The sequence below is a fragment of the Dipodomys merriami genome, unplaced genomic scaffold (assembly GCF_024711535.1).
Source record: "Dipodomys merriami isolate MVZ:Mamm:240054 unplaced genomic scaffold, mDipMer1.0.p SCAF_24, whole genome shotgun sequence".
Taxonomy (NCBI): domain Eukaryota; kingdom Metazoa; phylum Chordata; class Mammalia; order Rodentia; family Heteromyidae; genus Dipodomys; species Dipodomys merriami.
This window is the reverse complement of record NW_027203826.1, coordinates 13,685,101-13,709,988: the sequence shown is the minus strand read 5'-3', so window position 1 is coordinate 13,709,988 and position 24,888 is coordinate 13,685,101. Positions and strand designations below refer to the sequence as shown.

General features: G+C 37.9%; 1 protein-coding gene across 4 annotated transcripts in view; it reads left to right on the top strand.

Moving 5' to 3' along the window:
* The window catches only part of Wdr64 (WD repeat domain 64), a 120,237-nt gene that overhangs the window by 34,114 nt on the left and 61,235 nt on the right, over nt 1–24,888 (top strand). For all 4 annotated transcript variants that reach the window (XM_070034257.1, XM_070034258.1, XM_070034259.1 and 1 more), the window contains 2 exons: nt 9,090–9,169; nt 17,411–17,550. In XM_070034257.1, the coding sequence (XP_069890358.1) occupies nt 9,090–9,169; nt 17,411–17,550 (220 nt within the window). The remainder of the gene's footprint in view (nt 1–9,089; nt 9,170–17,410; nt 17,551–24,888) is intronic.

The window sequence follows — 24,888 nt, the reverse complement described above, 5'->3', positions numbered from 1 at the left end:
TTTAATTTGAAGTCTATTTTATCTGAAATTGTATTGCTACTCTAGCCTGTTTATAAGGGCCATCTGCTTGAAAGATTTTGTTCCAGCCTTTCACCTTAAATAGATATTGTTTGTATCAGATAGCTGTGTCTCTAGTAGGCAGAAGGTGGATGGGTCTTGTCTTTTGATCCAAACAGCCACCTTTGTCTTTTAGTTGGGGAATTGAGCCCATTGATATTAAGTGTTAGAACTGAGAAGTATGTAATAGATCCTGTCATGTTATCACCACTTGATAGGGTGATGCTGGCAAGGATGTAGCCAAAAGAAAACCCCAGTACAAGATTGGTGTGCATGTAAATGTGTTCAACCACTCTGGAAAGCAATGTGGAGGTTCCTCAAAAAATTAAACATAGCATTTCCCTATGATACAGCAATTTCACTCCTGGGCATTTACACCAAAGATTACAAATCAAAATACAGTAAAGCCACCTGCACAACCATGTTGATTGCAGTACTATTCACCATAGCGAAGATATGGAATCAGCCTAGATGCCCATCAATGGACAAATGGGTCAAGAAAATGTGGTATGCATATACAATAGGATTTTGCTCATCCACTAGAAAGAATGATACTGTAAAATTTGTAAAGAAATACAAATACTTGGAAAAATTATGTTAAATGAAATCAGGCCCAGATAGACAAAGGATCCCTTATATGTGGAAGCTAAATTTAGCTTACAAATTTGTAAATAAATACATTGGGTAATATGCAAGTATATACAAATGTACTAACTGCAGTATGGTAGATTGAAGGGATATCCCAAATAGTTTAAAATTCCTTAGAAAGCCAAAATCAAAGTTAAAATAGAACACCAGGAAGTGGTTACTCGAAAGGAGTGAGATGAGGTCAAAAAGAAAGGGGTAGTTTAATGAAGAGGAGAAGAGGGGGGGAAATACAGGCAAAAATCTGATATATACAAAATTAAGAAGAGTGAGGGAAGAGATGTAGTATAGGGATGGGTGAGAATGTTGAAAGGGTTGACATTGAGCCAGATATATTGTATTCATAAGCTGCTTTATTAAATGGCAGCTCCTTTGCACAACTACTTAAAGGTAATAATAATTTTAAAAGAGATACAAAGAATAATAGTTGACAAAATCCAATACTATGAAAAGACATTTCAGCAAAAAAAGCATAATGAGAATATCCTCAATTTATAAATGTCACCTTCAAACACATCATAATTACAGGGTGAAAATGCAGCTTTCCCACTAAGATTAAAAATAAGGAGCTGTTATCCTTTTTTTCCACTTGTTTTCAACATTATACTGGAATTCCTAGGTAAATTAATACAAAATAAAATCAGTAAAATAAAAAGTATACTGATTGGTAGAAAATAAGATTATCTTTGTTCACTGATAATATAACTGTCTATGTAAAAATCCAAAAGAATTTACTGAAAAACGATTCTGAAACTAATAATCCATGAATGGAAACTTGCAAAATACCATGCAAATATACAAAAGTCAAACCACTTTTCCACATTCTAACCACAACACGAAATTTGAACCTAAAAATCACAATACTATTTCCATCAATATTCAAAGATGCTAATGCAAGATCTGTATAAGAAAAATGACAGAACATTGATAAATAAAGAACTAAATACATGGATAGTCTATGCCCATGGGTAGGAAGCCTTAATATCTCAAGATGTCCACCTTAGTCGGTAGGCTGAATACTCTCCCAGCCAAAATCTCAACACGTTATTTTGTGGCTCTCCACAAATTTATCCTGGGGTCTATATGGTGAAGTAAAATGCCCATGAAAGGCAACACAATACTGGAAGAGAAGAACAAAGCCAGAGGACAGACACTGCCTGTTTCAATGCTTACTACAAAGCGACAGAAAGGAAGACAGTGTGACACTTGAAAAAGCACAGACAGATAAATGGGTGAGACATAATAGACTGAGAAAGAGACCCATACACATATAGTAACTCACCTTTGATTTTAAAAAAGCAAAGGTAATAAAGTGCTGCCACTAGACATCCACATGCAAAACACAAGAACTAAATCTAGAAACAGATGTTTGTCCTTTCACAAACTTAACTCTAAATTGAAACAAAGTATTGAATGTAAAAAAAATGGAAAACAACAATATTCCTGGACAATAACACAGTTTGAAATCTGGGAGGCTTTAGCCATGGTAACTTTTTAGCAGCAAATAGATGATCCAAAAAAGGGAATAACTGATCAATTGATCTTTATTAAAGTATTTTAAACTCTCTTTTGTAAAAGATGCTGTCAGAAGATGAAAAAAATGCCATTGACTGGGAAAAAATATTCACAAATGACATATGATAAAAGAAAATTTAGCTGGGCACCAGTGTCTCACGCCTGTAATCCTAGCTACTCAGGAGGCTGAGATCTGAGGATCCCAGTTCAAAGCCAGGCTGGGCAGGAAAGTCAGTGAGACTCTAATCTCCAATAAACCACTAGAAAACCAGAAGTAGCACTGTGACTCAAGTGGTAGAGTGCTCGCCTTGAGCTGAAGAGTGCAGGGACAGCACCCAAGCCCAGAGTTAAAGCCCCAAGACCGACCAAAAAAAAAAAAAAACAAGAAAGAAAGAAAAGAAAGAAAATTTACCCAAAATATGCAAAGAACCCTCAAAATTTAACTATATGTTTATGCACAACCTCACTGAAAGATGGACAAAATATTAGGGAAGACTTCTTACTAATAAAGATGTACAGATAGAAATAAAAATATAAAATTGTGTACTTTCTGTTAAGTAAATATATATTAAAACAATGAGGGTAACTACCAACCGATGGGAAATCCAGAACACCAACACCACCAAATGCTGAAAGTATAGGGAACAGCTGGGATTCTCACTTGTTATTAATGAAAATGACGAATGATAGAGCCATTTTAAAAAGACCGTTTGGTAGATTCTTATAAAGCTAAATGTATTCTTACTGTGTGATCCAGCAATTTTCCTCTTTTGGCACTTGTCTAGATATGTTAAAAAAAAATAAACAAAACTTAGAAGCACACAAAAACTATGCTGGAGTTGTGGCTGTGGTGTTAGAATGCCAACAACAATGAACATGAAAGCTGAGTGAATGTACAATGCCCTGAGGCCCAGTGACACACACACACACACACACACACACACACACACACACACACACACACACACACACACACACACACACACACACACACACACACACCAGGTATTTCTAAATTCTAATCACTTTCTTCTGAATTTCATCTTTTATATCTAAAGAATGAATGAGTGGTAATGAAATGGTTAGGCACATGATTCAGCTTTTTTCTCCTTTACATGTAGGCTGCCATTAAAAGTAATGGTAGGGGGGCTGGGAAGGTGGCTCAGTAGTAGAGCGCTTGCCTTGCATGCATAAGGTCCTGGGTTCGATTCCTCAGCACCACATAAGCAAAAAGAAAAAAGCCAGAAGTGGCACGCTGTGGCTCAAGTGGTAGAGCGCTAACCTTGAGCTGAAGCGCTGAGGGACAGTGCCCAGGCCCAGAGTTTAGGCCCCACAACCGGACCAAAAAAAAAAAAAAAAAAGTAATGGTAGGACAAGGGGTAAAATAGTCTGTCTCCTGGACAAATGCAAACGGTGCCTTCTCTTAAGCTAATCAAATCCACATCCACATCCACATACTTGTTCACACAGATACACATGCATTCACATACCATGTGCATTTGATCATGTAGTCACGCACACATATGGACACATATGGTCATATACACAAATGAAAAACCAAAAAAATAGTCCTTGAGTATTGAAAGGAAGAACTTATCTTTAGATCAGTGTTCTAAAAAAAAGTGATGAAGTAACTGGATTAAAAAATCCAATGGGCCATGTGCTGGTGGTGCATTCCTGTAATCCTAGCTATTCAGGAGGCTGAACGATGAGGAACTTGGTCCCAAACCAGCCTGGACAGGAAAGCCTATGTGATTCTTATGTCCAATTAACCACCAGAAAACCAGAAGTAACACTGCGCTCACAGTGCTAGAGCACTAGCTTTGAGTGAAAAGCTCAAAGGACAGCACCCAGACCCTGAGTTCAAGCCCTATGACCATCCACAAAAAAGGGAATATCACAGCTCTAACACAACTAACTTCCATTTGCGTGACTTCATAAAAAAACCATATTTTCTCTTCATTTATAAAAAGCTGCAAGTGTCTATTTGGAGTGTAATATATCACATTGAGAGGTGGATGAAAAAGTTTCACAGTACATTAAAAATAATTTCATTTCTTGACACCAAATCACACTCCATGAATATAATTTATATGCCATAATTAATTACAGAGTTTCATTTGCTTTCTGTAACATAATTAACTGTGAATGATTACGTGTTGGCATTTAAATAAGTACATTTTTGGAATATTTAATTAAGAAACTGATGTAACTTACATCCAATTTGATTTTATGCTATGCTGGCTGTTTATAATGTATTCAAAACCACAGAAAAACATTTGGAGAAATGTGTAAGACTCCCTCGTGGTCCTACAAAACACATAAACTGAATTTCAACATCTAAATTGTTTTCATTTCCAAGGTGTGCTGGTTTTCTACCATGATTTTACTAATGCTAATGTTTCCAGGACAGTTGGTAGGGTATTTATAATAAAAAAAAAAGTTAAATTATAGCAGAAAAATTTTTGTAGTTTTCCAGAAATGTACCAGTTGTCCAACAAATACGCAGTAAATATACTTATATCATGATCTCTAACTCTTAACTTTAATTGTTAAAAATCTAAGGGAAAAATTCCCAGAAATAAAGCATAAAACATGTAGGATGCTGGAGGTAGCTCATAAGAGTATAAAAGAGCTGATTGCTAAGATTTCAGGAATTTGGCAAACCTATTGTGAAACACTGCCATTAATAAAAATTAATATAAATTCACATTAGCTATTAAAAAACAAAAGCAGTGGAATTCCAAACCAATCATTTTCTATTTGTGTTAGTGTTATTATCATTTTTCTGGAGGCTTTTGTATTTCCAGAACCTATTAATACTATACAATACACAACTCTCTCCTTCTTCCTCTTTTTGGTACTTGTAGTGAGTTGAACTTAGAGCCTGTCACTCTCTCATTTGGCTTTTTTGCTCGAGGCTAGCACTCTACTGTTTGATCCACAGCTCTACTTCTGATTTTTGCTGGCCAATTAGAGCTAAGAGTGTCTGGGATTTGTCTGCCCCTGAGTCTAGGGTTACAGGCATAAGCCACCAACACCCAGCAACAGCTGTTTATCTTTCCCACCTCCATATTCGAGGCTGACACATTGGCAATTTGAAATTGGCTATGACAGAAATCACATCATGTCCATCACATGGAAAACAACCAAGACTGGTAACCATGATCTTCTGTCCTCTGCTTGGCCTCAGCTGCATATTAAACATTGACCAGAGACAAGTGCCAGTTGCTCATACCTGTAATCTTAGCTACTAGGAGGTTGAGATAGGAGAATCACGGTTTGAAGCCAGCCTGGACAGGAAAGTCTGTGAGACTCTTATCTCCACTCAAGTAACAAAAAAAGTTGGAAGTGGAGCTGTGGCTCAAGTAGTAGAGCACCAGCCCTGAGCAAAAAGAAGTTCCGGAACAGCACCCAGGCTCTGAGTTTAAACCCCAGGACAGGCACCAAAAAAGTTAACCAGAAGTCCATCACATTGGATGGTAATTCACACAATAAAACAGTAGGCCACATGGATAGTTCTGGCTTGTGAGCATACACAAATTCAGGAAAAGGCGTGGGACATGGTAGAACCTTTGCAAGAACAGACAGATTAGTCTTACAGAGAGGAGTAGAAAATTAACTTACACAGTGATTCCACTGACAAGAAAAGTTGTAGCAGCCACAAGAAACACATTACAGCTACATTTATAGACATATCTCACCTGACCCTGAATGGAGAACAGAAGGATGTTGGTTTCCAAGTATTGTCAAAATGCAATATAATAATACATGCCTTAGCCCTGGAGAAAAGGAATGGAACTTTTCCTTTGGGAACAAATGAAAGTGGTGGCAACCTTTCCTTTTTTTCCTAATGTTAGGAGCTGATGACCAATCAAGTTGTGAATTTTTGTGTTTTAAATAAATGGAAATTTTTTTAAAGATCTAATTAAAATTAGCTAACTTTTGCCCCTTAAAAGAGTGTGATTCTAGAGAGATCTAATACTATTTTTATTGGAGTATAACTTCAAGAATAAGGCTGAGTTAAACACACTTTAACATTGTCTCTTTATTCCTTTTTTTATATTCCCTTACTGATATACACACACACACACACACACACACACACACACACACACACACACACACACACAGCAGTAGTTCTGTAAGGTTTAGTGCATCTTTTTGCCTATATACTTCTTTCAAAATGTGTGCATGAAAATATAGGCATATATGTGTGTACATGTATGTATGTATGCATGCATGCATGCATATATTGGTATGCGTGTGCCAGTTCTGGAAATTGAACTCAAGTGTTAAACTTTGTAATGTAGCTCTTGTCACTCAAAGCTAGCACTCTACCATGTGAGCCACAGCTCCATTTTTGTCTTTTTGGTGGTTAATTAGAGATAAGAGTTCTCATGGACTTCCCTCACCTGGCAAGCTTCAAATAGCAATCCTCAGATCTTAGATCTGAGTAGCTAGGATTACAGGTGTGAGCCACCAATGCCCAGATGCATGAATATATGCTTCATTGAATGGCACACCTTAGGTTTACCAAGAAAATTTAATTTTCCACCTAATCAGCATATTATGGTCTTTACTCCAAACAGTAGCTATTTTACAATCTCAAGAGACTATCTTTGGGGCCCATTCTGGATTTCCTAGTAAATCACCAGGAAGCTGAGATAAAAATACTCAGACAACCTCAGCAAACAGGAATCATTGATCTGTTTGGACAGATGCTGCCAGAGTTTCCCCAGCTGCTTGTTCACTTGGGCCACTCTCCTAAATCTAGATGCTGAAGAGGTTTCTCAAGTGATACAGCATAATCATGTTTACTTGAATCACTCCAGCAATCGGAGAATCATCTTGAGAACAGCAACGGTTGGGTTCTCTCTGTTCTTGGATTCAACACGTTCCTATTTCAGCAATTTCTTATAATGTGTCTCAAATTGAACCTGATGAAATTGCATTTCATAGGCATATACAATTGGCCAGCTGTGGGAATAAGAGCCAGCAAAACGCCACCAAAAGCTGAGAAAAAAATCCTCAGCATATTCCCATATCAGAAGTGATTATTATTCTGATTATAATTTCGTATGGAAATTTCAGAAATGTTTGGTACCAGGAAGAAAATTTATGTCAGCAATTAATGTCACCACCCAGAGCACAGTGGTCTAACCCTTAGACCGCTTGATATGGTCTCCAACAGATGAGCAACTCACTACTCACATTAGATTTTGTCTGTTACTCAACATGGTAGTGTGCTTTTGTAACACTGCCAGGGAACTAGATGGAACTGTTTCTGTCTATAACTTTTTAATAAATTACGTTAGCTCTTCTAAGTTGTAGCTGTAGTTTAGCCATCTGTGAATGGGAATGAATAGGCCTATCTTACAGTCTGTCAAAAATTACTTAACTCATGTTAATTCTAGTTCAACCAATGCCTCGTTTAATGTCTGGCATAAGTAATGTTCAGTAAGTATAAGTTCCTTTGTCTTATTGTGTCTGGGCCACATAGGTGAGGTTCTATCAAAATAAATCAAATAAATAACTAAATGAAAACAATGGGGTGAACACCAAGTCCAATAGACTACCATTTTTTATAACATAACAAGGAATGATTTTCACACTTTAATTTTATTTTTATTTAAGTATTTTGAGGCACTGGCATGTGAACTCTAGACCTTGTACTTGCTAGATAAGAGATTTACTACTTGATCCATATCTCTAGCCCTTCTTTCTTTAGTTATTTTATAGATAGAACATTTCACTTTTGCCTAGGCCAGTGTAGGTTCACAGTTTTTCTATCTATACTTCCCATGTATCTAAGATTACAGTTATGAAACACAAATTTGTTTAATGAAATGAGGTCTCACTCATTTTTTTGTCTGGTTAGCCTTGACCCAGAATCTTCTTGATCTCTTCCTCCTAAATAGTTAGGATTATAGTCATGATTCACTATGTGATGCAAGGTATGCCTTAAAGTATGTGCTAGCCACCTTTCCATTTAAAATGTAATAAATGTCTGAGATAAGTCAATATTTTAGCAAAAGGTTTATTTTGGCTCACAGTTTTAGACATTTTGATTCGTGCTCAATTTACCCTATTGCCTTTGGGCTATGGCAAGAGCACATCAAGGAGCCACACAATGAAGAGCAAACTATTCATTTCATAGCAACCAGGAAGGGAAGAGAGGAAGGGGAAGGGACTAGGATCCCACAATCCTCTTCAATGGCTCAGCCCAATGGCCGGATGACTTTCCCTCTTTACCTTTAAAAGGCTTTACCTCTTAAAGGTTCTATCCCCTCCTAGTCATACCATAGGCCTTTATTTACCCCCACAGAGCCTTGAGGGACACTTATACAAACTGTAGCATGGAGTAGATTCAATAGGTCTGTCAGAGCTTCACTATTACAGGAATATCTTTGAACAGATGGATTTGCAAGCAGAGTAGAAATATGCCATGGAATCTAACCCATTTGTAAATTGAAATTACCTTTACAAGGAAAAATGTACTGCCAAATTCAAGTGGCTCATGCTTGTAATACCAGTTACTCAGGAGGCTAAGCTTCAGTGGATCATGTTTAGAGGCCAACCTGGGAAAAAGCATCCATGAGACTCCATTCCAATTAACCAGAAAAGAAGCTGGACTGGAGGCATGTCTCAAGTGATACAATGCCAGTCAAGAAAGCTGAGCAAATATGAAGCCAGAAGTTCCAGCACTAGTACTGAAAAAAAGGAAGGAAGGAAGGAAGGAAGGAAGGAAGGAAGGAAGGAAGGAAGGAAGGAAGGGAGGGAGGGAGGGAGGGAGGGAGGAAGGAAGGGAGGGAGGGAGAGAGAGAGAGAAAGGAAAATGTATTTGTCTAAATATAACTTTTACCTCCCAGGCCTGTCAGAGAATTTGCTATGCCAAGAGGAGCAAACACTTTTTGCTACTGTTTAAAAGCAAATGTGATTGTCACTGGAGGTAAGTGGATAGATAGTTCGAATTATTGAAAGGTTTTCTACTCTGAACCACAGTATTGTTATTTTTTTACTGTGAGAATAATCTTTCAAGAGATTTAAAAGATCCATATAAAGTCAAATCTGTTTCTTTCATTATGAGAAAAGCCTTCCCCAACACAAGAATATGTGAAACAAATTCCCTGCATTTTATTATAATTTTATCCATTGTTTTATATTCTGCCTTTAGAACTTTAATTCATCCACAGCTTAAGGATTTGGGGGAGTTTGGGTGACACTGGAATTTGAACTCAGGACTTTCCACTTGCTAGGCATATACTCTACCACTTAAGCAATGTCCCACACCTTTTTCCTCTGGCTATTTTTTATTTAGGCAGGCTTGGACTGTAGTCATACTATTTACATTTTCCATTATAGCTGGGATGACAGGCATATGGCACAGCACCCAGGTTTTTTGGTCATTGTTGAGATGAATATTTTTGCCCAGGCTGTTTGGAAACACATTCCTCCAGGGATCTTCCTCCAGCTTACAGGTGTGAGCCATAGCACTAGATTTAAGACTTTTATGATGAGAGCTTGAATTCCTGGTTCCTAAAGAAGTCCTAGGGCTTTTGAGGAAGAAGGGCATCTGTGTGTTTATAGATTCATTTTTATTTGGGTAAAGGCCCAACATTTTATCGTCTCAAAATAAGCATATGAAATTGAGAGGCAATAGATAATTGGTTTAGAATTGATGGAGCGAAGAACCAGAGAACTTAGAGGAATTAAAACTTTCTTGGGATAAGTGAAGTAGAAGATAGATTAGGCCATCTTTGGGAAGAAAGGGAAGAAGGACAACATAAAAAGTTTCAGGGGGAAAGTAGAGGATGGATATATTCTCAGAGATGCAGATCTTCCTGTCAAACTGAAGTTTTAATATAGTGTGATCCCATCAAGACTGGTCTCTACAACCAGACTGTCTAGGCACAAAGCCACTTGAACATTATGTGGTGGGCAGGCATTTGCCTCTCTAAAGCTCCATCCTATCTCTAAGTAGCATTTATAATTGTACTTGCTTGTAAAGTTATTGCAAGAATTATTTTCTCGGGTTCAGTGGCTCACACCTGTTAATCCCAGTTACCTAGGAAGTGATATAGGAGCATGATAGGAACAGGCAAGCATAGACAAAATGTTAGTGAGATCCCATATCAGAGAACAAGCTGAGCATAGGGTTTAGCTCTCTCATCTCAACTGTGTGGAATCAGAGGTATAAGGATCATGGTCTGAGGCTGCAAGAATCTATCTGAAAAATAACTAAAGTGAAAAAGATTGGAGGCCTTGGCTCAAATAGTAGAGTGTTTGCCATATTAAGTGTGAGACTCTAAGTTCAAACCCCAGTACCATCAAAAATAATCTAAAGCTAGGCAAGAGTGTTCCACACACGTCATCCTAGCTACCTGGGAGGCTGAGACATGGAAGAGTAACATTTGAAACCATCCCAGGCAGACAAGTCCAAGAGACTCTTATCTCCAATTAACCAGAAGAAGACCAAGCTTTTTGTGGCTCAAATGGTAGAGCACCAGCTATGAGCAAGTAAGCTGGGTAAACATGAGTAAGTTCAACCCCTAGTACTGGCAATATGCAAAAAGGAAAGAAGAAAAGAAGGAAGGGAGGGAGGGAGGGAGGGAGGAAGGAAGGAAGGAAGGAAGGAAGGAAGGAAGGAAGGGAGGGAGGGAGGGAGGGAGGGAGGGAGGGAGGGAGGGAGGGAGGAAGGGGGGAGGGAGGGAGGGAGGAAAGGAAGGAAAGAAAAAGGAAAACAGAAAGGGAGGATTACTGGTACTATGACAACTACCTGGGATAATAAACTTAAAAGGAAGAAAACTTTGCTTCAGTACATGGTCATTTGGCTGTATTGTTTTGGGACTATGGTGTGGCGGGACATTTCAGTGGGAGTACATCATAAAGGAGTCCTATTTACCTTATGATATTCAGGAAGCAGAGAGTTTTTTGTATGTTTTTTATTGTAAAAATGTTGTACAGAGGGGTTACAGTTACATGAGCAAGGTAATGAGTACATTTCCTATTGAGCATCGTTGCCTCCTCCTTTGTTTTCCCCCTACCATCCCTTCCCTACCACCTCCACACCTACCTCCCCCAGGATGTAAAGTCTGTTTTCAACATAGTGCTTTATACATCTCATTGTTACAATGGGTCAACCTGTATACTTATTTAAGCATTTTGTTTTAGGAAATAGAGATTTTAAAAAGAAAGAAAGGCAATGAGGGAGAGGGGAAGAGAAATAAAGAAAGAAAGCACACATGTCTGGGTCCCACCAATATCCCTTCTAAAGTTCTGATGACTTAACTTTCTTCCTCTAGTTACCTGCCTCTTCACGGTGTCACCATCTCCAAAGAGGTGCCATTTAGGAGATATTCTAGATTTAAACTACACCATATCTAAGACTTGAACTGAAATAGATTCTACCCACACACATACTCCTTGTTTTTAGATAAAAACATCAGCCTTCAACTGCATAAATTTCCTGCCCCTGCAAAATAATCCTTTGACAAAGCAATACTTAAATATATAGCCAAAGTGAGATTTAATTTCTAAAATATGATTGTTCACTGATGTTATCATATTAATCTTAATCAGCCCCGTTGGACAGTCCTTTGTGCTCACACAAAAAAAAACACAATGTTCAGCTGAGCCTGATGATCCATGCCTCTAATCTCAGCACCTGAGAGTCTGAGATAAGGAAGATTATGAGTTGGAGGGCTGCATAGACTATATAGCAAGACTTTGTCTCAAAAGAAGGAAACTAAAAACATAGGAAGGAAGTCAAAAATTTTAATGTACTTTGTTACCTTAGTACTTTCATCATTTCAGGAGGAAGGTATGTTTGGTAAATTCTGGTACTTCAATTATCTCAATGTTTGTGAGTTCAGGCACTTGACTCTTGCTAAACCAGTGTTCAATATGTTGTAAATCCATACCCATAGCTTGAAAAACTTAGTAATTATAGTGTCCCTAGAAGTCATGAAGGCAATCAAAACTTCAGTAGTATAAAGCATCTAATTGTAATTTATTGAATTGTCACAATTATAGGGCCTGGAGTAGTAGAAAATGCAAGTTATTCATAATTGAAAACATACTTCTCCCTCCAACACTTTTGCTGATTAGTGACTGCCTAGCACATTTCTTGATGTACAGTTTATACACCCTGATGACTCAAAATATACAGTACATGCTGTTTTGCTCAGCACAGTGAATGTGTTAAATATGCAGGGACAGTTGGAAAAGCTTGAAAAGACAAAAATGCCTGCAGGAAAAACAAAACAAAACAAAACAAAACAGGACAGAACAGGATATTATCCAAAAAAGAGAAGAAAACACAACAGACTTCCTAAGCACTGTTTGTTACCATCAAGAATTTTAATTTTTTATCAATAATGTTTCCACTAATCATTGTAAGAAACTCTCCCATAACGTTTCAGTGTATAAAACAATGATGGATCATCTAGGATAAATCAGGGGTTCTGCATGTAAATGTTTATGCTTTATTCAACATATGAGAGTTGTGGACTGAGTTATATGAAGCTTATATGCATGCAACTGTATTCCTGACCTCTGAGCATTTAAAATATAATAGCTCAAATAAGGCAAGTCTACAGCCTGGTGCCAGTGATTCATGCCTATAATCCTAGCTATTCAGAAGGCTGAGATCTGAAGGATCACACTTCAATAAGAGCCCAGGCAGAAAAGGCCATGAGACTATCTCTCCAATTAACAAACAAAATGTCAGACTAGAGGTATAGCTCAAGTGGTAGAGCACTAGAAGTGAGAAAGCAAGACAAGATGGAGCAAGGAACACCGAGTTCAAATCCAGGTACCAGGTACCAAGTCTATAGATAGCTGTAATAAAATGTAAAGTCAATAGGTACAATCAATTTTCTTCTGGAGATACCCTCCAGAGGTAAGATTGCTCATTCAGAAAATGCTTTGGCCAACATGATCCAGAACTCTCTGTGGTCCCAAAGGTCCTAATTCTGAACATACTTGATACATTGGCAGTGAAAATCATTGTAGGTACAACTGAATTGTACAGTTTGAAGCGTATATTTGAAAAACCTGCTTGTTTCCTCATTCGCATAATACTGCTATCTAGGCCTCTACTCTCCCATGAGTAATCTTGCCTTCTGAGCACACAATCCTAAAACATGAGAGCTAAAGGAATCCGGAAGATGATTATTTTACTCATGCGGGAATGCAGGTCCTGATGAAAAGACCAGTTTGCCACAAGTCATGCAAGCAGTCATGTGGAAGAGCTGAGCTTGAATCAGTTGGCCTTGCTCGCAGTCCTGTGTTTTCCCTGGCCCATTACAACCATGTACATTCAGCACTCTCTCCCTTTCTTTTCTCTTTGAACTAAGCTAGCTCATTTTATCAAAAGAGATGAGCTGAGATCAAGTGATTCAGTAAGTAAGATAAGACCTTGCTAAAAGGGGAAAAAAGCCTGTCTTTGATGAGTGGCTTTATTTAATCTTGGCTAAGTTTTAAAAAAATAAGAAGAAAATCTAAAGGAAACTAGCAAAGCAAGCAAGCAATTAACCCCCTACAAACCACAATACTCCTATCTTTTGATTGATACATTCTATGAATACTTATATACACTCACAATCAGGGGCTATTATGATTTATATTCTGCATTAAAAAGTACCACTCCCTGCTAAACATTTTTCAGAATGCCCAGCATCGACAGGGGCTTAGAATCAGGATAATAGTCACATTAACTGTCCAGTAAAATATATACAACTCATTTATTCTCACAATAAAATCTTTTATCCCTATCATGCTGAAAGACATACTCAAAGTTACAGAAACTAGTAAGTGACAAAGCCAGATTTCAACAAAAATAGACACCCAAAATACTTACTTCATAAACACAAATCATGCAATTATCTGTCCATCATCACCAAAGAAATGGAAGCTCATCAGATAAACAATAAAGAGATATGTAAACAGACAACTATAAAACAAATCGGCTTAGTTGAAGACTGCAATAGCAGTCTCAAGTCCATCTGGAGCCAGAGAGGGTAGAACAGTGGAAATGGTGGAATTAAGTCCAAAAGAGTATGCTTTGGTTATCTTGGGTAGACTTTCTGCAGTGTTAATATCTAGAATTTCTTCATATTCTATTTTTGTCTTTTTCCCACATTTTTACTAACATCAATTAGGCATGTACATATACACATAACAGTGTACCTTCATCGATCTCACATTTTCAGGTACTCTCCCTCATCTTCCTCCCCCTGCCCAAACCAATCTCAACAAGCTTCATTGTTCCATTTTCATTCATGTACATGAAGTCTTCATATTCTTAATATTTAATAAAATACCAAGTATGCAGTAATTTCTTGATAAAATTTGGCCATTGCTGTTAACAAGAGTAGCATGAGGCTTTCAACTTAAGAAATTTACCACCTATGTATCTACCATAGTTTTTAAAATATTGATTGCTATTTTAATAAACTTGAGTGACCCTAACAAATAAAACACAGACCAGGAGGCTTAAACAAAAGAAATTCATTTCCTTATGGTTATGGAGGCTTCGAGTCCAAGGTAAAGGTACCAGGATGGCCAGTTCCTCGTAAGGCCCACTTCTGGCCTGCACCTTGTTGTATCCTCCAATGGCTGGGAGAAGGAGAGCAACTTCTCCAGTTCCTTTTCTCATGAGGATGCCGAGTCACGAGAGGGACCTCGTCCTTCAAACTTCATTTAAACCCAATTATCTTCCAAAGCCTCATCTCCAAATTCCATCATATGGAGGATTACAGGCTTCAGAATATAAATTTTGAGAAGACACAATTTATTTTATAGAAGTAGCTTGAAAAATGAAAGCTAAAAAGTAGCTTGTTTTTTCCAGATGACATTACTCCAAGATTTTCAAGCCTCTAAAATGAAACTGTTGACCTTCCTGAAGGAGTAATATGAACATCTAACCAGGATTTGTTCTTTGATGAGAGTGGTGTTTTCTCTCTTTTCCAGCACTTGATAGTTACATTTCTGAGCTGGGATTCATTATCTCAACACTGCAATTACTGAAGTTATACTGAATATTTATTTAACACTCATATAACTGTAGGACCACCCTAGTTACCACAGAAAACCAGAGACATTTCTGCCCTCAAAGCACTTATGGTCTAGTAGACAGTCCAGACAAATGATGTCATGAAAAAAGAGGAGGAGGGAGATGGCATTCCACTCAAGAATACGAAGGCATTCTGGGATATTTCTGGAAGGGTATTTGTACTAACACTTGCAGGATGATTTTTCATACAACTCAACAAAGTAATCAACTTATGTCATATTTGGTTGGCAATGAAGATCCAATGACCAAATCACCTAACTCTCTCCACCTCCTTCATGACCAACAGACTCTCTGAGCATGTAAAAGTTTAGTTTCATAAAACAAGTGTGCATTTTCACACAAGGATCTTGAAAATAGCCAAATATGTGCTACTGGATTCATCAAAATGACCTTATTAAATTTTAAGTATTTTATCTATAAGTGGTGATTCATAGCAATGCAATTATGTGTATATCAGAATCGTCGTGATGCCACCCCACAGCCTAAAGTTCCTTGGTAATGAGTAGGTACTTAGGAACGCAGGTAATAGAGGAGGAGGAGCAGGAAGAGGAAGAAAAGGAAGAGGAGGAAGAGGAAGAAGAAGAGGAGGAGGAAGAGAGGAAGAGGAAGAAGAAGAAGGGTAAGGGGAAGAGGAAGGAAGGAGAAGTTGTTTAAATGGACAAATAAATTAGGACTTAGGCATAAAGGTATACATCTCTAATCCCAGCTACTCAGAAGGTGTGTGTGCTGGGCAGTGGAAGGAGGCTGTCTGAGACAAAAGAATCATTTAAGCCAGAAATTCAAGGTCAGACAGGTGAGACCTGCATCCTAAAAAGTACATATAATGATGTGTCTAGAAACATACAATTTGTATTTTAGAAGGTAACAGTAATAACAGGGAAGTGAAACTAGGAATTAGGGAGTATAAAGGTCTTTTTAAATTAAACAGAGTATGCCCTATACAATGTTTAAATCTTTTACTATGGACTCAGAGTTACGTATTGTATGTATGTATGTATGTATGTATGTATGTATGTATGTATGTATGTATGTATGTATGTATGTAATGTCGGTAGTAGAATTTGAATTTGGGGCTGGTCACTCTCCCTGAGCTTTTTACTCAAGGCTAGTACTCTACCACTTCGAGCCACAACCCCATTTCTAGTTGTTAATTGGAGAAATGTATCTCACGGACTTTCCTGCCTGGGCTGCCTTTGAACCAACATCCTGAGACTTCAGCCTCCTGAGTAGCTAGGATTACAGATGTGAGCCACCAGCACCTGGCAGATTTTTAACATTAAAATATAGTATGTATGCTGTAATAGTAATCACATATATACTATATAGTTTCACAGCACAGATGTTTAATGGTGGAATTTTCCTCTTCTCCTGATTTCTTTTCTTGTTATAATATTTACATAATTGAAGAACATCAACATAACAGATGACTGAAACACTCTTTGGAAGGAAGTAAAGTATAAATAATATATTCGTGCCTGAAGAAGTAGGGAAGTATTGAATCAAGACAAGTACCCATAAAATATTTACAAGAGCCCACATTCTGATGTGTAAATAAAAAAAAAATCACAAAACATCCTTAACGATGAGCAGCAGACACAAACGAAGACCATTGGCATAGCTAGTCTGTCACAGCGAGTCCCATTAAAAAACAAAAAACGGGCTGGGAAGGTGGCTCAGGGGTAGAGCACTTGCCTTGCATGCATAAGGCCTTGGGTTCGATTCCTAAGCACCACATAAGCAGAAAAAGTGGCGCTGTGGCTCAAGTGGTAGAGCGCTAGCCTTGAGGTAAACAGCTGAGGGACAGCGCCCAGGCCCAGAGTTCAGGCCCATGACTGGACCCCCCCCAAAAAAAAACCAACAAAAAACAAACAAACAAAAAAAGCAAGGATGTGATCTGTTTGTCATTAAGAGAGAGATCATCCAGGAAATGGAAACAAGAGGGTTTTTTTTGGTTTTTTTCACCTTGGTGGTTAATTGGTGATAAGAGTCTCACAGCCTTTCCTGCCTGGGTTGGCTTCAAACCACGATCCTTAGATCTCAGCCTCCTGAGTAGCTAAAACTACAGGCATGAGCCACTGGCCCCCAGTATAATTAACATTTTGTTGTCTTTTTGAGGGGATGACAAGATCCTGCGGTTGTGGCACCCCAACATCAGCACCAAGCCTGTAGGGAAGCTGGTGGGACACATGTTCAGTATCACTGAGATAGTAACCAATGAAAAAGACCAACACGTCATCAGCCTGTCCTCTGCAAAGGTAAGAAGAAAGAAAGAACCAAACTGAAATGACAAATGTTTCCCAGAAAATTAAGTACTGGAAGACCTGGTATGTATGTATGTATGTATGTATATATGTATGTGTATATATATATATATATATATATATATATATATATATATATATATATATACTTGACAATGATAACTGGTATCACTGGGAAAAGTACTGTCCATCTGCATAAGAAAATGATGAGCCACTATGTTCTTTGTATTGACTACAGCATAAGAAAATATATTTAAAGACAAGTGTAAAAAGAAAAAAATATTAGGAAAAAGCCAGTATTATAAAACACAGAGGTTGTCTATTATAGATAGGAACATCATCATTAAAAAGAGAATATACAAGCTGAGCGCTCAAGCCTGTAATCCTGGCTGCTCAAGCCTGTAATCTTTGTGACTCAGGAGGCTGAGATCTGAGGATCAAGGTTCGAAGCCAGTCAGGGCTGGAAAGTCTATGAGACTCAGTTCTCCAATTAATCACAGAAAAAGCAAGAAGTGGCACTGTGGCTCAAGTGGTAGAGTACCTTGAACAGAAGGAGCTCAGAGAAATATAAATCAAATATCCTGCTATCTGTAATCTATTCTATGAGAGTTCTCTTATTTATAGTTTAATTACAATAGATCATAGTGCAATATAGTACGTATTAATTAAATGTCAATTTGTTTTTGGAATTTTTCTAAACACTTGGAAATGTTTCGTATGATATAATATTAATCACTTATTTAATTCTGCATTCTAGTTGTAATCCAATTACATTGTCTATGCCTATTCTCCTCCTAAGAATTTCCTTATTTAAAAGAAATAAATTAGGTTAAAAAATAAAAAAGAGCTCAGGGTCAGTGCCCAGACCCAGAGTTCAAGTCCAAGAAACATCAAGAGAGAGAGAAAGAGGATGAGAGAGAGAGAGAATACACAAGATACATTCCACATGGATTAAAGCCATAGAAGTTCTAGAAGAAAACATAGGTGAATATTCATATAACTTTAGGATAGTTTTCTATTTGTAGCTCTTATGGCTAATAATCAGAAAATAAGCATAGTATTAAACATCTGATTTCTATGTACAATGCAATAATAGCTATCATTTTTTCAAATAGTTACCACGTACCAGACACTGTGCTAAGTATTTTACATACACATCTCATTTAATGCTAATAATGACCCTGTGGGCCTGAGGATGTAGCTCAGTGGTGGAGTTTGTGCTTAGCATGCACCAGGTCCTGGGTTTGATCCCCAGCATAGGAAAAAAATAATACTTACACATTTGTGAAGGAAAAGTGAGATCTAAGTAATGCTGCTGTCACACCATAACCTTGTGGCTCAGTGTACCCAATTCTACATCATCTTCTATCCCAGAGAACCTCCTAAAGTTAAAGGTAGAAAATGAAGAAGACAAGCTGGAAGCCAGTGGCTCCGTCTATAATTCTAGCTACTCAGGAGAGTAGCTAGAAGAGTAATAGCAGAGATCTGAGGATCATGGTTCAAAGCCAGCCCGGGCAGGAAAGTCCATGAAACTCTTATCTCCAATAAACGACAGAAAACCAGAAGTTGTCCTGTGGCTCAAGTGGTAGAGCACTTGCCTTGAGCTAAAGAGCTGAAGGGCAGCACCCAGGCTCAGCGTTCAAGCCTCTTGATAAAAAAAAAGAAGGAGGAGGAGGAGGAGGAGGGGGAGGGGGAGGGGGAGGGGGAGGGGGAGGAGGAGGAGGGGGGAGGGGGAGGGGGAGGAGGAGGAGGAGGGGAGGGGGAGGAGGAGGAGGAGGGGAGGGGGAGGGGAGGGGAAGGAAGAAGAAGAGGAAGAGGAAGAGGAAGAAGAAGAAGAAGAGGAAGAAGAAGAAGAGGAGGAAGAAGAAAAAGAGGAAGAAGAAGAGGAAGAGGAAGAAGAGGAAGAAGGAAGAAGAAAGAAAGAAAGAAAGAAAGAAAGAAAGAAAGAAAGAAAGAAAGAAGGAAGAAAGAAAGGAAGGAAGGAAGGAAGGAAGGAAGGAAGGAAGGAAGGAAGGAAAGGAAGGAAGGAAGGAAGGAAAGGAAGGAAGGAAGGAAGGAAAGGAAGGAAGGAAGGAAAGAAAGAAAAAGAAAGAAAGAAAAAAAGAAAGAAAAGAAAAGAAAGAAAAGAAAAGAAAGCACATAGAATTGCAACAAAAATGGCAGAGACAGGAGTAATACTCTTTAACAAGCAAACAAATCAATGGACAAGAGAAATAGTAAATGAGTAGGAAATAAAGAAGAAGGGGAAATGAAAGAAGTTTTAAAGTAGACATGATGCCCAGCACTGGTGGCTCATTCCTGTAATCCTAACTACTCAGTAAGCTGATATCTAGAAGCCAACCCAAGAACAAAAGCCTAGTAGAGTCCATCTCAAAAGCAATCAATAAAAAACAAGAGGTATGGCTCGTGTAAATATTATGGCTCAAGTAAAATATTAGCTTATGAACAAGAAAATGGAATGAGTTCAGTGTCTTCAATTTTGAGAGAGAGAGAGAGAGAAAGAAAGGAAAGAAAAGACATGTTTACAGAGTGCTTAGTGAGGATCAAAAAGAACCTTGAAAAAGACCAAAGTAGCCTGAATATATAGATATATAGATATATATCATCATATCTCATCATTTCTTTAGTAATATTCAACTGGTAAGCAAAATGGATTATGCCATGTGACATGTTCAATATATAAAGAGGAAACATTTAAACAATTACATTTGAAAAGTAGGGCTCGCCAAGGGTTCCAAATGAAAATAAGGCTTTTCCAGTTCATTCCAAGTTGTAGAGGCCCCTCTAAACTATTCATGACTTTGTGAAAAACATCCCCTTATCTTAGGGTACAAGTGTTCCAAGACCCCTAGCAATGCCCAACACCATGCATCACAGCTCACCTTATGTTCCTATACACTCAGGACAGAGTTTAATGTATCAATTTGACACAGGCAATTATAACAATTGATAATAAAATCGAACAATTAGAAGAATATATGGTAATAAGATTGCCAGCATCGTTACTATGGATTATTATTAAGTAAAACTGGGGTTTTCTGAACATAAACACTGTGAATGCTTCCATAAGCAAGATGGGTACTAAGTGATTAATGAGGCACTGGGTGGATGTATCAGACAGAGGGATGATTCATGCTCTAGAAGAATTCCTCACAGTACTCAGAATGGTAGACAATTTACAACTTATGCTGTTTATTTCTGGAAATTCCTGACTTCAGTTGACTGTGCATAAATGAAACCATAGGTAAAGCAGAAAAGTCTTAATTAAGATGCTCTGTAGGCCCAAGGCAATCTTTGGTACACACCAGGTGCCTATTTATCTGAACTACTTGTAGCTATTAAGTCAATAGAATATCAAGAACAAGGAATTTTTCTACATTTCCTATTTTTATGAGACAGAATTTTCCAGAAAATGTCTGAAACACAATTATGGTAAGGTTCACACAACAGTTTGAATTTATTAAAAATGAACCTTATACTTAAAGTGGATCAATGTTATAGTATTAGGTGTTAGTTTAATATCATTGCTGAAGAAAATAGTGTGACATACTTACAAAATTAAAATTCAAGGGAAAAAAATTTGATTTAATAAGCTATGTTATCTCATTTTTATACAATGAACATATAGATAATAAATAAATACATATTGGTGTGACTATGTGAAATATAATGAAAGAATATATAATTGGCCCATTTGAAAATTTATATTCATCTATGTTAAATTATGTTATGATTAACAATAATTTATATTATTGCTTATCCAGATAGTAAGATGGGACATGGATTAAACTTTTGTCTCTCTTGTCAATTTCTATAGCAAATATTTATTGCTTTTGTAATATAGAATCTTTAAAAAAAATTAAATTGTATAGGAAGATAATGAAGGTGGTAAAATCAAAATGATATGAACTTGTGACCTGGAGTCGGTTAGGGTTAGGGTTAGGGTTAGGGTTAAAGTCAGTCTTTTCCAGAAAAAAATGAAAGAAAAATAATGTATGTTTCTAGAAGAAAAGGAAGGACATTCATGCTGGTAATAAAGGTGACAGGCAGAAGAGACAGCCTCTTTCATTCCTTTTTAGTGTGCTTGTTGTGTTAAGACAATAGACACCCAGACATCCCACTTAGTATCTTTCCACTCCATTTTTCACTCGTAAAATATAATAAGGATAAGCTCAGAGAGCTGTTATGAAGATGAAATGAGAACATTCATTTTATTATCATCAAGCACGTGTTTCTGAGGATCAGCTACCATTTGGGAGCTAGGTTTTAGATAAAGAACATCCAATAAGAAGAGAAAGAGACAGGTCCTGAAGGAATTTACATCCTAGGCAAAGATAAGCAAAGAAGCAGAGCAACAAATATACAAGAAAACGGTATGCTGGGGATTTGTAATAAACAGAGAACACGCTGGGGTGAGGTGACTGTGTATCATCTCCAAGGAGCTGATAGGAAAGCAGAAGCCTGAATCACCAGTGAAACAAACCCCATGAAGACCTGGGAAAAAGGCAACTGAGTCAGAAATGATAGCCAACAAGAACCAGGCTTGCCTCTGCTGAATCTTACTGAATTTTACTGTTTCTTTAAAATTTTATTGTAAAGGTGATGTACAGAGGGGATATAGTTGCACAAGTAAGGTAATAAGTACATTTTTTTCATTGTTACTCCTTCCTTATTTTCTCCCACTTCCCTCCCCCCATTTCCCTCCTCCCCAAGTTGCAAAGCTCATTTCTAACATAGTGTCTAGTGAGTATCGCTGTTGCATTGGCTCCTTTGTCCCCCCGTTTCTGTGGTTCCCCAAATCAGATAAACTTGTATACCAGACAAACAGAAATCAAAAACAGTGACAACAGGGAATAAACCAAAGGATGTTTATTATCGTAAGATCAACTGACATCTCTATATACCTAACAATGCTGCAAATTTCTTCTTGTAAATTCACCAAGCTTTAATAATTATTCTATTTCATAATGTGGAAATAATGCACCTCCTCCAAAGCTCTTGAGAGACCTTCATCCTTCCTTCTAATTTTGTAGTATTTTCATAAAGATGTTATATTCTCTTCCAAATGCTAAAATTGCATTTCTCTTCCAACTGCTGCTAAAATTGCATGTCTAGTCACACAGCTCAAGTGTTGAACAGCTGTCATATCTATCTACTGCTCCAGACAAACTGAAAATTTTTGAAAAACATGAAGACAAATTTCACTCACTTTCTTTTCTCTTTCTTTATTTTGTGGTATTAGGATTCAAACTCAAAGCCTGATGCTTGCTAGGCAGGTGCTTTACTGCTGAGTCATGTCTTCAGCCACTGACTTTTATTAGCAAAACTAGTGAGAACAAGCCTGATTTATTTTTCTATAAAGAGGATAGATATACATCCTTTGATGATGTCTAGCAGATTGCAGATGGGCGTAGGAGTTGCTATTTCTCTTTTACATTTTCACTTTGGATGTGATCTGAAGAAACCCAAGGAAAGGCAATGTCTGACTGACCATGTGGTCAGGTCATACAAACCCAATGAGCTGGAAGATTTGTTATGGGCTCCATTTTACCCATGACTATATCTAGAATGTTCTCATAAGAGAAGAGTAAACTACTGTCTCACCTGCACACTCACAAAACAGCCTTTCCAATCGGGAAGCCTAAGTTTTAAGTGCTGGCTCTGAAAATTACTCTAGGTCAGTCATAGAGATCACCAATGAAGATAAGGGAAGTGCTTTCTTCCAAGGAGGATTAAATTCCATAATGCATCAGATATCTAAAGGTAAGAAGAGCCGAGGACTACCTCTTAGCAGCACCGGAAGCGACAGCAGTCACGCAAAACCCCTGCAAGAAAATGCAGCATGCTAGGTGAGCACCCCACAACGGAGCCATACTTCCTGTCTCCTCCTTCCTCCTCTGGCACTGGTTATTTTTGAGATAGGGTCTTGCACCTTGCTGGGCATGATCTTGCACTGTAATCCGCCTATTTATGCTTTCTTGTTCTGTTGGGGACAATTGAGTCAAAGCTCTTAGATTAACTGTGATTTGCATTTTTTCAAGTGGAAGAGCTACAAGTCTCAATACTTTCCTTAAAATGAGTATGGAAATTTTACCTGAGAAAGACAAATTCACATTAGGAAAATTTAGCTAGTAAAATGTAAATGGACATTTAGAAAGAAAATACAAAGTAAGGGAAAGGGATAAGGTATAAGCTTTGGGATTTGGTGTTGGACTTGTAATGTTTTTCTCTAGTGTAGAGTTCTTGCGTCTGTCATCCCAGGATGACACCTGGACAAACGTGTGTGTGTGTGTGTGTGTGTGTGTGTGTGTGTGTGTGTGTGTGTGTGTGTGTGTGTGTGTGTGTGTGTGTGTGTGTGTGTGTGTGTGTGTGTGCCCATGCTAAAGCTTGGACTCAAGGCCTGGTCTGTCCCTTAGCTTTTTCCCTCAAGGCTGGTGCTCTACCTACCACTTGAGCCATACCTCCATTTCTGTTTTTTTTTATGGTTAATTGGTGATGAGTCTTGTGGACTTCTCTGCTTGGGCTGACTTCCAGACATGATCTGCAGATCTCAGCCTCAAGAGTTTTACATACCTCATGAGGATTACAGGTGTGAGCCATCAGAACCAGGCACTCCTGGAGAACCTGAAAGGAAGCTGCTTAGCCGTAGGAGCTAATGAACCTAATACAATGGCAACCATTTAGCATATGATGCCTTCTTTTGTTGGTAGCTATCACTTCTTTTGAAATGTGTTGTTATTTGAATGCCTGTTTTAGATGAGCCACCCTGTTTCTAATTTTTGCTTTGTGGGGGTTATTTAATATGTGTGTATGTATAGATAGATAGATAGATAGATAATTATATATATATATATATATAACTTTATACCACTATTTTATTCAATTAAGTTTCTCCTCACTCCTTCCTACCAGCTTAAAGACCCCTCAATCTCTTGCACCTCCACACACATATATTTGCACACACACATTTACTACCACACTAAGTATCTAGAGATTCTGTTCACCTTAACTTTTGTGGTTCCTAAAGAAACCTGGCCTTGTTCCTTGGCTAACCATCTGGCTATGACTTTGAGCTAGCCTCACCTGGGAATTCTGACTTCCTCTGTGTCAGTATGCATCCATTAACATAGAGAGCCTTGGCAAGTATTTCCTCTGTCATGCCCTGTGCATGTATAGATTTTGAAGTGAACCTCCCAAAGGAGCTAAAAATCAAAGTGAACAAATAAAGCGTAACTGCCACTAATATTTCATGACAAAACTCCAAGAGTGACAGAAATTCCAAGCTGAAACCAGCTGAAGTCTGGAAGACACAACCTTTTCAGAGGGCAAGCT